General features: G+C 40.2%; 1 protein-coding gene across 3 annotated transcripts in view; it reads right to left on the bottom strand.

Moving 5' to 3' along the window:
• itga3b (integrin, alpha 3b) overlaps positions 1–12,155 on the bottom strand; it is a 40,201-nt gene that overhangs the window by 2,049 nt on the left and 25,997 nt on the right. The window contains exons 7-25 of one of the 3 annotated variants that reach the window (XM_032574226.1): positions 11,936–12,129; positions 11,610–11,698; positions 11,379–11,515; positions 10,538–10,624; positions 10,372–10,439; positions 10,114–10,256; positions 8,932–9,069; positions 8,695–8,792; positions 8,443–8,611; positions 8,174–8,248; positions 7,557–7,636; positions 7,348–7,425; positions 6,201–6,303; positions 5,764–5,937; positions 4,258–4,395; positions 2,055–2,168; positions 1,861–1,959; positions 1,647–1,772; positions 944–1,100 (exon numbers count right to left, since the gene is read on the bottom strand). In XM_032574226.1, the coding sequence (XP_032430117.1) occupies positions 990–1,100; positions 1,647–1,772; positions 1,861–1,959; positions 2,055–2,168; positions 4,258–4,395; positions 5,764–5,937; positions 6,201–6,303; positions 7,348–7,425; positions 7,557–7,636; positions 8,174–8,248; positions 8,443–8,611; positions 8,695–8,792; positions 8,932–9,069; positions 10,114–10,256; positions 10,372–10,439; positions 10,538–10,624; positions 11,379–11,515; positions 11,610–11,698; positions 11,936–12,129 (2,221 nt within the window). In that variant the 3' untranslated portion in view covers positions 944–989. Of the gene's footprint in view, positions 1–431; positions 1,101–1,646; positions 1,773–1,860; positions 1,960–2,054; positions 2,169–4,257; positions 4,396–5,763; positions 5,938–6,200; positions 6,304–7,347; positions 7,426–7,556; positions 7,637–8,173; positions 8,249–8,442; positions 8,612–8,694; positions 8,793–8,931; positions 9,070–10,113; positions 10,257–10,371; positions 10,440–10,537; positions 10,625–11,378; positions 11,516–11,609; positions 11,699–11,935; positions 12,130–12,155 lie in introns of those variants that run through there. The other 2 variants (XM_032574225.1, XM_032574224.1) reach the window with 2 other exon arrangements.

Below are 12,155 nucleotides of genomic sequence, written 5' to 3' on the forward strand. Positions count from 1 at the left end.
GTACTCTGCCAGCTTTACTCTAATACCCCTAAAAGAGAACCAGCGAAGGTAGGAGTTGATCCGGCATGCAGTGTTTCCCCCAGAAAACTTGCAAAGTTTTATTTTTCTCCCCTCCAGGGGGTCTTTTTGTGGGCTCTAGTGTCCCTTATATGAAAGTAGGCTGACAGGAAAGGGGGAAGGGGAGGGGGGAAGACATGCGGCAAATGCCGCCGAGTCCGGGAATCGAACCCACGATGGCCGCGTCGAGGACTCAAGGCCTCCAAACGTGGGTCGCGCTATCCCCTACGCCACCACAGCACGCCTGAAGTTTTTAATATTATTATTTTTTAATTATTAAATACAGTCCCAGTATTTGCAGAGGTTAGCAACCAGAATCACCAGCAAATAGGTGAAATCTGTGAGGACCTCAGACTAAAGACACTTAACTGTCCATTTTAAAAGTTAAAGCACCAGACATGCCTTAACATGCATTAATACATAAAGCGAAAACCGTCTTAGCATCTCAGCAGAAGCTAACATCATCTTCTCTCTGCTCTCAAGGGTTCAACCAGTCAGTGACCAGGCTACTCAAGCTGGCTGGAGTTGAAGAGAAGCTGGATGGAGCTGTTAGAGGGTCCAAAAGGCCAAGAGTGAAGACTCACCTTCCAGCAAGTCTGAACATACAGTCCTAGCTGGATGGGAGTGACTCACATCAAAGCCTACGCATGTTAGAATGGCATAGTCAAAGTCCAGTCAATTTGAGAATCTGTTGGAAGAATTGAAAATTTATCATATTTTTCCTTTCACCTCACAATTGTACTCAACTTTCCGTTGGTTTATTAATTCTAAAATTCCAAAACATTGAAGTTTGTGGTTGTTGTTTACCAAAATGTTGAAATAAAAAAACGAGGAGGTTTTATTCTTTCTGTAACAAAGAAAGATCAGTTCTGAGGGGTGTCTTTACCAAAAGGCCCCATTGGTGAGTGCTGTGGGAAAAACACCTGGAGGCCTTAGTGGTCCTCAATCATCTTTTCTGTCTCTGAGGGCTGGATCTTCATCTCTGCCTTCTGGGCTTTGGCCTCATACATCTCCCTCCTGCTAGCCCTCTGGAAGAACCCACACTGTTTGGGGGGCAAAATGGGGGGAGCGGTTACAGGAGGAAGGTTAGAGCAATGATCAGTCAAATGAATCTGTCACGTTTGGTAATCCATCTGGTCAGGACTCATTTCCAGGGAACTGTTCGCTTCTCAATGAAACACCAGAGAACGTAAGAACGTCTGAGTCTAAAACATCGTTTTCTACTGACTTAAAAGTATGGCTGCTAAATAATCACTGATGGTGTGATTCTTATGACTAATTAGACTTCAGACTTACTTTGTTGTCACTGCACAAAGACACAACAATGAACGTGTCAATGAAATGTCGTTGCTTGGCTACCGGAGCACACAGAAGAAAAACAAAAATACAGAAAAACTAGAAGTGTGCCTATAAATAGGTATAGATATATAAAAGCTTTACTGGTGCAGGTAAGAGGGGGAAAAAAATCTGGTATATCATGTGATGTGCTTTGTCCCTTTTGAAATAAATAGGCAACAATAATAGTGTCAGGTATAAAAACATAACATGTAAGTTTTTACATCGTCATTTAAAACCCAGAATAGTCTCACCTTCCACAGGATAAGGATGATGATTCCTAGAAGCAAAAGTCCTGCTACAGCTGCAGAGATGATGATCCACAGCGGGAGCTCGTAGGGTATCTCCACACTTTCCTCTGGCTCTATATCCACGGCAAGCTACAAGAAATGATACAAACAACCAAAGTTAATCTGTGCTAAAACTTCTCTAATCAACAGTGTCATTGTCGTCATCATCAACACGTACAGGCAGATCGTGAGCGTCCATCTTGATGGTTGGTTTATCCGTGATGAGCTTCAGCGTGGCACGAACTTTGACTCGAACGTTTAGAGCGTTGGGATAGTCCTGCAATTGCAAAAAAAAAAAAACAACAACAATCTCTAAACAACAAAGATGTAGCACGTGGAAAGGTTTGGGCGAATCTGGCCGGGTGAGCGGACCTCCAACATGGTGCTGTTCCACAGGCGAGAGCGGACCCGAATCTCGGCCGTCCTGGACATGTTGAGCAGAGGACAGGTGAACTTCACGCATCTCGCCGTCCCCACAGAGCAGTCCTTCAGGACAGAGGGAGGAAAAAGCTTTTTCACAGCAGCACAAAGGTATCAACATATTTTTAATACAGAATTTAGCATAAGTTTCATTTAGTTTTTATTTACCACAAATCTGGAACAAACGTCCAGAAAAACACACAAAACTGTTGAAACCCTGAGTTCCTTTGAATCAAGGCTAAAAACCTCAAGTATTTAGAGGTTTGATTTGTGGTTTGAACTGGAAGATTTCTCAACATATTTAGTGTAGATTTGATGATTACACTGGTCAAGAGCCAAAAAATTGTCTGGGGCTTTTCAACTGTTTTAGGGTCATGTTGATATGCTAAATCCAAAAATCACATTGGTTTCGCTAAACCAGGTCAACTTTCTGAACTACGGAGCAACATGAGCGTCAAAATGCATGACTTGTTCTCACATCTGGATCGGTTTCCTGAGAATCTGATCAATGAGTGAAGAGCAGGAGGAGAGATTCCACCAGGATAGAAAAGAGAATTTTACACAATGAAGACGTAATGTTTAATTCATATGTGCCCTTATCAGTGTTTATTTCTCAATTTACAGAAATCTAAGTTTGTAACATTCAATTAATGCAGTCTGTTAGAAAACTTTTTTTCCCTCCTGGATGAGAAATGCTAATGAGAAATATGTGTATGAATCACATTGTGTATCACAGAAAAAAAAAACTGCTTTGATTTGATTGATAAAATAATATTTAGGGACAATTGCCAAATTTTGTGGCCCTCTAGAGTCTAGAGAGCCACATAAATGGGTGTGGGGCGCCGGATTTGGCTCGCGGACCTTGAGTTTGACACGTGTCAAACAAGTTGGTCTGTTGAGATCACGGGCCCTGGGACTTTCAGTATGTCAGATTCAAGCAAGGTTGAGGGCACCGTTGTCAACACATTATTATCTGCATCAGATTCTGCTGAGTAAGGTATTTTGCACGTGAGAGGGAAGTGTTAAGTGTTCGCAAACATCCGGGTCGATATCTGCACCGACTTTGAAATTGATAAAAACACATTGGATCAGCTCCAGCAGTTGAGACGCCTCCCTGTAAGTGGAATTTTACAAAATAACGTCTGCTTCTTTGTTTGTAAAACCGAAGAAACGTATTTTCCAGCCGTAGCCACAGTTGAGGCTCATTGTGTTTTCGCCTTACTGGAACTTAGGGAGGGTTCAGATAAGAACGGAAAGCTCCTCGACTTTCAAGGCTTAAAAGGTTTTTTGAAGGTCCAAGCCAGAAACGTTGGTTCCCAGAAATTTTGTGATAGCCGAAGTATAGTGACTCTCCAGCTCTGTTTCCATTACAGACGTGTGCAAAACTTTGTCTATATTCCGTTAATGTCAATAAAACACAATTTCACAATTGCTGTGTTTCCAATAAACAAGAAACGCAATTAAAAACCACACATGAATGAGTTTGTTCAAGTGGCATTAAAAAAAAAACATCCTCCTACTACTTTCTGTCATCTTCTTCGTGGTTTCCGCCAGTGGTAACGTCCGGCTGTTGATCATGTGACTCGTGTGCAGAAAAAGTGCTTCTATTGATACTTTGATACAATTCTGATTGGCTGATACATGATGAGCGCTAGCGCTGAATTATGAATATATCTCATGTAACTGCTTACATCCATCACTGATATGGTTTTTAATGACTTATCACATGAACAAACTTATTGTCATGTGATTTTGTTCCTGTTTCTTATTTAATGGAAACACTGCGATTGTAACAGCCATTTGCGCACATTTGTAGGCGCAGCTAATGTCTTTCATACTTGGCTTCTGTCTCCCCATGAACCAGTTAAGAGTCTTTATTAGACGAATGAACAACTGAATGTTCACTTGCGTACTTTGAGTATCGCCATCTGTTCTGTTAAAGTCTGGATGAGATGAATTTTTATTGCCTATATAATTTAAAGACACCCATTCTGAAAGGCCAAGCTACCCACATGGCAATAAAACGCTACACTGCCTCTGATAAATTAGTTGCGCTTATTTAAGTTTTTAAATATATTCTCTGTTTATAAGAAGTGCATCTGTTGAATAGATGAGGGTAAATGAAGAGACCTGCCGCTGATGCTGCACAGCTTACCAAAACGTAGCTTTTCCGAGGGGAGTGCAGGGTGATTGCCGCCTGCGGCTCAATGGCTTGGAGAGGAATCTTTTCTTCCGTGTCGTTTTCGTCAGTCTGCCGTTTGGACCTGGCCTGCCTGGGTCGGCCCACCGACAACTGGAAGCCGTTTCAGGGAGAAGGGTGGATGAAAGAAAGGAGGAAGGCAGAGACATTACATCAGAGGGCTGCTGGTAATTACTGGTGCTGATAAAAACATGACCATTCATGACAATTCATCTCAGAATAGCAGCGTCATTTCCACTGTCTATATGTAGGCTGCAGACACTGTGAGCTTCTATTTGGGGATTTCTGAGGTCAGTATGTGGTGACACAGTTTGTGTTTTTTTTCCCCCTAAAAGTATTTCTGAACAGAGGTTTGGCTCTGAGACCATTTTAACACCACTAACATTTAGACTTCTTCTTCTAAAAACATTGTTGTGTATGAGTGGGCAAGGTGCATCAGAGCCATGTGGGCTAAATTTACCCTGAGTTCTTAAGCTGGTTCAACACAACTACATCTTATGTACTTTTTAGCTATGTATAAGAGATGAAAATAAAATATATATATTTTTGAAGACAAAAGTAAACTTTTCATTTTCTTCATTTCATTAGCCTCATCACATTGTGTTTGAGTGTAACGACCAAAAGTTAGCATGGTAAAGGGAAAACCATGCTAATATCAGTGTGGTTGTAACAGTTTGGAAATTAGCATGGTGGTGTTAGCATGGTGGAGGACGTTAGGACCAGGGAACCCCATCAAATCTTACAGGGGACGAATATGAGCAATAGTGCTTTTTGTGCCAGGTGGGTGCCGTTCCTGATAGTTTTTCATTATTTTTATTTCATAGCTTTAGGTTTTCTTTAGGTCTATTTGTTGCACACATTAATGATTCGCGTTTTCCTACTGGTTGCACCAATCTGCCAAGCCTTCTCGTCCTCCTGCCCCCATTTAAGTCAGCATGGTACTTATGTTTGAGTTTTTTTCACTAAAACATTTTTAAAATGTTCTGAAAACTATCAGCAGTTAGCTTAAACTATTAACTATGCAACTGTCTATGATATGTCAGGTGCCCCCTATGAGGAGGCTAATAATTTTCTACCAAAGTCTTTCCAGGTTCTGCATCTCTAACTCCCTTCCCTTTCTGTAACTTTCCTGCCTGAACACTGTAAATAAAGGTCACAAAGTATCCACAAACACATCCAACCAACAATATTCCTGTGTGCAATAACCACTTGTCTTTTATGGGAAGATATTTTTGTGGATTTAGTAAGTTAGTGAGGAAGAGGATCGATGGGATCACTTTGCATAACAACAACCTGAGAAAATTTGCTTTGAGTAGCCTAAAATTATTATTATTTTTTCTGTACTAAAAATATATTTTTTGGCTATTTTTCTTAGCTTAGCTGTCACCAGAAGATCAATCAAAACTCAACAGATTTATGAAATCACTAAGCATTTAAACCAAAGCCATAACAGAACCTTACAGTTAGGTTAAGCGGATTGATCACTCCGGCTGGGATGCAATCCATTTCCGATTCTCCTTTAACAATAATCTTTGTCAGGTACAGCAGCCACTTGCCATTGGGCGCTTCAAGAGGCCAATCAAACTCTACGGCAAGGGTCCCCATATCTCCCAGAGGCTCGTCAAGCATATCCACCTGGTGGCAAAAGTTTCCAGGATTACAAAAACAATATCCAAGTCATAAAGCAGATGCAGTTCGGCTAAAAAAAGAAGAGTTAAACACTGAAGCATCCACCCCCTGGACATGCTTACACCACAAGACAAGGCTCAATTAAAATTCTCTTTCCCACACAATATAATTTTTTTTTTTTTACTTCAAAGACAGGGTGTGGATGAGGAAACTGTGGGTGAAAAGCATACATATTATAGATTAAATATACAGTTGAGGAGGTGGCTCACATTCAAGGTGAACTCCACCAGACTGCCGACGTCACTGGTGTTGCGCATGGCATACTCTCCCTTCACTGTCCCTCCAAATTTAGTTTTCTCCACAAAGTTCTTCCTGAAAAAGTCAAAGAAGAATTTTACACAGTGTCCAGGGTGTTCAGCCCTGTACTGTACAGTACCTTTAACGTTTTGACACTACAACCAAAAACTAAAGTATATTTTATTGGAATTTTATGAACACTATGGGTGAACTGCAGTGGTGGGCACCCCTTTGCTAATCTGCTAATAGCCTAGCTGGTTTTTTGTTTAGAACTTTAGCGTTTTTACTAACTCTGAAAACATTTAGCGCAGTTAGCTTCCCCCCCATTCATTTTTCTGAATAAATTCTAAGCCTCTAATATACTTGGCTGTTTTGTAAACTTTCACATGACTAAAGTTGGAACATCTCAGTTGGAGTTTTGGTTATCGACAATAGTTCCTTAGGAAACAGTTAAACTGGTATCCTGCGTTCTTCCTAACCAAAGCCCTTCTATGGTGAGCTAGGCAAAATCTGCGATCAGGTAACTATAAAACTGAAAAAAAAACAACAAACAACAAACAGAGAAAAGTTCTGTTACAAAGAACAATGTTCTGAAGTGAAAGTGCACAAGTGGGTGTACAATGTCAAATTTGACATGCGGTGGGTATCAACCTGGTTGAATTTAGCACTTTAGAATGATCTTCCGCTAACTAACATGTTGGTATAGTGCTTTAGCTCCAGTAATGTTTATTATTAGTGCTTTAGAGTTAGCAGAGCTAACCTTTTATTTAGCTCTGCTGACTGAGAAGCTAACTAAAAGGTTAGTGGAGCTAACCTAATTTTTACTAATCGGGTGAACCTCTGATGCGTTCCACTGGATTATATTTAGAGGTAAAAGGGAGCTGAATAAAATTCACGGCAGATTATTATTTACAAAAGACCTTTGAAAGCCGTTGGTCATTTTTCACCACTGAACAATGACCTACAGCCTTTTTCTTGGTTTGTAGTTACAAAATTCCAACAAAATACCTTAAAGTTTGTGGTTGTGATGTGATAAAATGTTGAACGGTTAACAGCATATTTATAGCTTTGCAAGGCACTATTTATGCACATAACGAGCTGTTAGGAGACCACACTCACGGGAAAAACGAGGGTTTAATGACGCTTTCAATCTGCAGGGCTGCCGTGGCCGGCCTCAGGTCACTCTGCTCACTAAGACTGAACAGATCAACGGTATCACAACACAAAGGAACCAGAATCAGAAGCAGCTACCGAAGACCACAAGCGCCTTACAGATCCCTGTTAGCCTTCAGTGAACACCAGAGCATTTAGATGCATTGAGACCTTACGTTGATAGCATCAGTCGAATCTCTATGGCTGTCGTGTACAGATCGATGCCCGAAGTCTCGAATAAAAGCTGCAGCGACACCTGAAATGACAGGAAATATATTAGACGTGCTTTAGATGTGGCTCTGGGTTTTTGTGACCTCCTGATTGATCGGAGTAATGCTGGTACTGCAGGCTGCTCTTCACAAGGTTCAACATTATTCCACGTTTTCTTCATATAAGGATGATGTTTCTTGCTGCAGCCCCAAAGCCTCAGAAACGCCTCTGACACCCTCCTCACACTGATAGATGGCAGAGACGTTGTTTTTCATCTCTTCTCAGATGTCTCTAGATCAGACCATGACGTGCTACTTTTTGAGAGCTTTTAGCCGATGTCAGGAAGGTTTTATTTAGGTAATCTCTTTGTTACTGGCCAGTGAAACTGAGCAAAAAGTATGACAGAGGACAAGTAATTCTTCCTGTAGGTCCAGGATGATATGGACTTTGCTTCAATTAATGATTTCCTTTTGTTTGTTTAACTGTATGAAATGTTTAAATGGGACAAAAAATAAAAACAAGATACTTTCAGACTAACTTTGCTCACTAGAAAGTTAGTCTGAAAAAAAGATAAAAAATGTACCTTTTCTTTGGCCTTTAGTGGATTCCCCAGCTCACACATGACTGTCACATCAAAGCGACATTCTACGTCAGGGTTCTGCACAGACCATGGTCAAAAAACAACAAAAAAGACAGTATGACTCAGAGACTTTAGGTGACTCTATTTGTTCTTGTTTAATTTTTGTTTTTTACATCCCTGTAATTTAAAAGGAAACTAAAACATTTTTAAACCGCAATTACGGATCCCTCATGCAACCTTCCCAGAGCTCTACTGCCCCCTGGTGGACTTACGTCAGATCTGACGCCGGAGTACTGTATTGCGCTGGGGATGGAGACGTTGAGCATGGCCAGGTGGGCGTCCTCCGCCTTCTTTCCAGGCGAGTCAAAGTTGGTAACCTCCACCAGCAGCTTTATTCTTTTCAAGCTCTTGTCGAACTGGAGCACCTGAACGAGCTTCTTCCTGAGCACGAGCAAAACGAGAATGTCAGACTTAAAGAGACGCTGAATTCTAATCTGATTTTTGGTTCAGAGTGTTTTGTCTACCTGGGGACCAGGGTTCCGTTATCGTGAGCAAACTCTGCAGACAGCTGCAGGTTACTGGTGCATTTGTTGTCTAAGCCGCACGCCTTCTGAAAGTTTATCTGCAGGGCAGGAGAGCATTTTAGACACACCGCACAGCTAACATGTGCGGTGTGTCCCCTTATATGTTGGGACCTTCTATCCCCAACGTATAAGGTTGGGGATAAAAGGTCCCATTAACTGAGTCATGTTGTTCTGTACCTCAGTTTTCTGGGTGAGTTTCTGCTCTGGACTTTTAGTGGGGAAGAGATCTTCGGTGCTTCTGGCATTGCCGTCCTGCTCCGGTAAAGTTACGTTGAGGGAAAAGACCACCGGTTCCAGCTTGTCCTTCACACGGTCCTGTCAATTAATCCATGTGTTATTTCATTCTTACAGCTGTAACTTTTATTTAAAAAAGAAAAAAAAAAGATTTTCCTCCATATTTGTTAAAACTGTCACTAAAACTATCGTGACAGTTTACGAGACAGATGACAGTTACAAAAAAATATTTTTTGGAAGTAGTCTATTTTTTTTTTTAACTGCATTAGGACTATTTTGTACCGCTGAATCCAAAAATAACATCCATGTTTCTCAGTCAGGTCAGGTTTTTCTTCTAATTTGATTTAGAGAAATCTGATCTTCTGACTAAATTGATGACATTTTTGTGACATTATCATTTCATTTCTGTCACTATTTCTCATCCAAAAAAGTTTTTCTGTTTTCCAACAGAGTGTATTGATTAAATGTTACAAGCTTGGATTCCTGTAAATTGAATAATAAACACTGACAAGGGTAAGTACATGTGAATTGAACATTTCGTCTTCATTGTGTAAAATTCTGAAAAATGCATCTCAATACAAGCATTTCATGACAGTCGATATCAGTAATTATTGATTAGTTGTTTGTTTTAGTTATTTGAAATAATTAGCAGTAATCTACCTTATAAAATCCCAATAAAACACAAAAAGGTTTATGTCTGTAACTAGGGATGCACGATGTAACACCGATATTAGTCCCAACATAATGTATCGGACCGATAGATAAAACTGGGTCGATATCAACAGCCGATATTTATTTCCATTTGATTGGCATTTATTTCTAGACGGGGAGTTTGGTCATGTGGTATGTGAAAGTGATGCAGCAAAGGATCGTGGGTAGTTTAACTGAAGCAGAGAAGCATTGGTGAAGTAAGCGCTGTGGTCATTTTCTTCAGGCAACATTAATATCGGATATTGATATCGGCTCATGCTTTCACATCGGTGTGTCAACATCATCAAAATGTGCAAAAAAAAAAAAAAATCCTGTATGCAAAGCCCTGAAAATGACTGACAACTACAAGTCCAAAAACATTCAAATAATGTATGTATGTATGTAAAACACATGCAATCATTGTTGGATCCTTACCTCAACACTTAGTTTTAGGACGTGACAGACGGGACTAGAAGACGGCCGGGTCAGAGTTATAATGAATTTATTGACACCGTTTTGGAATTGGACTCGAGGTTTTTTACTGTACAGCGTGTCGGCTTCAACTTTGCAAGGAATATCTTTTGCGACAAAAAAAAGACATAAAAAAAACAAATCAACAAGTTGTTTCGAAGACATCTTTTTTTTTTAAAGCTTTTTATGTGAAGTTGCAAATTGTATGCGAGAACGTCTTACTGATATTTTTGTTAAAGTCTTTGTTTCCGTTGCTTAGCGTGAACGACAGGCACGCAGTCACTGAGATGCTGTAAAAGTATAAGAGAAGCCATACAATATGTTAAAATCCTACGCAGTATGATTTCTGATGATGTTTCAGAATTAGGAGTTTCAGGAGAGGCGTTACCATGGATTAGCTGCAGGACAATTCATAGGATCCACTATCTTGGGCTCAGCAGAGAAGTCTAGGGTCAGGTGAATGACAGGGCGAGCTCTGGAAGGAAACGCACAAATGCAGCCATGTTTTTCTCACTGACCTTTCCTGTTTTAGGTCAGTCACAAAAACATCTCAATTTGCCAAAAGCCAGGATAGTGAAAGTGAGACTTTCTTTTTATTCTTCTTAGGATTTGGTAGAATGCGCTTAGGAATCTACATATTTAGATCCAAGCTAAATAATTAGTTAACACGCTAGCAACTAGCAATTCAACGTTAACTTGCTAAGTGTAAGTTAAACCTAAATAGTTAGACCTTGCTAACTATTTAGCAAGTGTTGCAGATAGTTAGCAAGCTAAATATTTAATTAGCAAGTTAAATGTGTGCCTGGTTAACTAAATACTTAATTTATGAACCTTTATATTTAGCTTACCAACTTAATATTTAGCTACAAACACAATATTTAGATAGCAAGCTAAACGTTTAGTGTGAAGCTAAATATTTAGCTCCAACCTAAATATTTAATTAGCAATCTAAATATTTAGCTTCAAACCAAATATTTAATTAACTAATTATTTATCTCCAAACTAAATATTTAACTATCAATCTAAATGTTCGGCTTGCTAACTAAATACTAAGTTTGAAACTTTGACATTTATAAATTAACGAATAACATGGTGGAAATATGACTGAAAAACGAACCCACATTTTTTTCCCCCTTCAGTCAGGCTAAATAACCCAATTTTTTGTTTGTGAATTTTTGACAGTGTAACTTCACAAACGGCACCACATAGATATTTCTTTGTTGTTCTACCTTAGAAGAGCTACGCGGTCATCCAGTGAGCCAACCAAGATGTCCGGGTAGCCGTTGTTGTCCGTGTCCATGCCTGCATTTATGGAGTAACCAAAGGTTTGGAATTTGCCATTGATCACTGACTTCCCCTCAATTATCTGTAGAGGGCAACAGAGACACATGGCTTTAATCACAATGCCTTAACCAAAAAGCTCCAAGCGAACTGCATACAGTAACTAGGACTGATGTTACCTGACTGGGCTCCTTGGAGACTCCAGTTTTACTTCCCATCCAGATGTAGAGCCATCCTGTTCCATGAAAAGGAGCTCCTACTGCAAAGTCTGCAGAAAGAAGGGAGAGATGCCTCAAGGAAACGATACTAACAACAAACTGAGAAATAAAAAGCAGGGATGTCTATGAAAAATTTGTTTTCACTATTTCTGACCAGGATAGAATTCCGGCACTGAGTTTTTCTACTGCAGTGGACTAAAAAAACACAAATAATCCTTAAGCTAAGCTTTAGAAGTGATCTCATCTTCCAAACAAATGTGATACAAACGACAGGTTGAAGGTCACACCTTGAAATCCGTCCTGATTGACATCGCCGATGGCAGCGACTGCAGTGCCGAACCCGGAGAAGGCTTCACCGGTCAGCATCATGGTGCAGGTACTCTGGAAAGATCCGTTCTCATTCATGAAAATGTACACTGCTCCTCCCCTCAACGCGCCGCGGTCGAAGTAAAACGGAGCCCCAACGATCAGGTCGTTCCAGCTGGGATGGGAAAGAAACAAAACAAC

Source organism: Xiphophorus hellerii, chromosome 10 (genome assembly GCF_003331165.1).
Source record: "Xiphophorus hellerii strain 12219 chromosome 10, Xiphophorus_hellerii-4.1, whole genome shotgun sequence".
In the NCBI taxonomy this organism is placed as follows: Eukaryota; Metazoa; Chordata; class Actinopteri; order Cyprinodontiformes; family Poeciliidae; genus Xiphophorus; species Xiphophorus hellerii.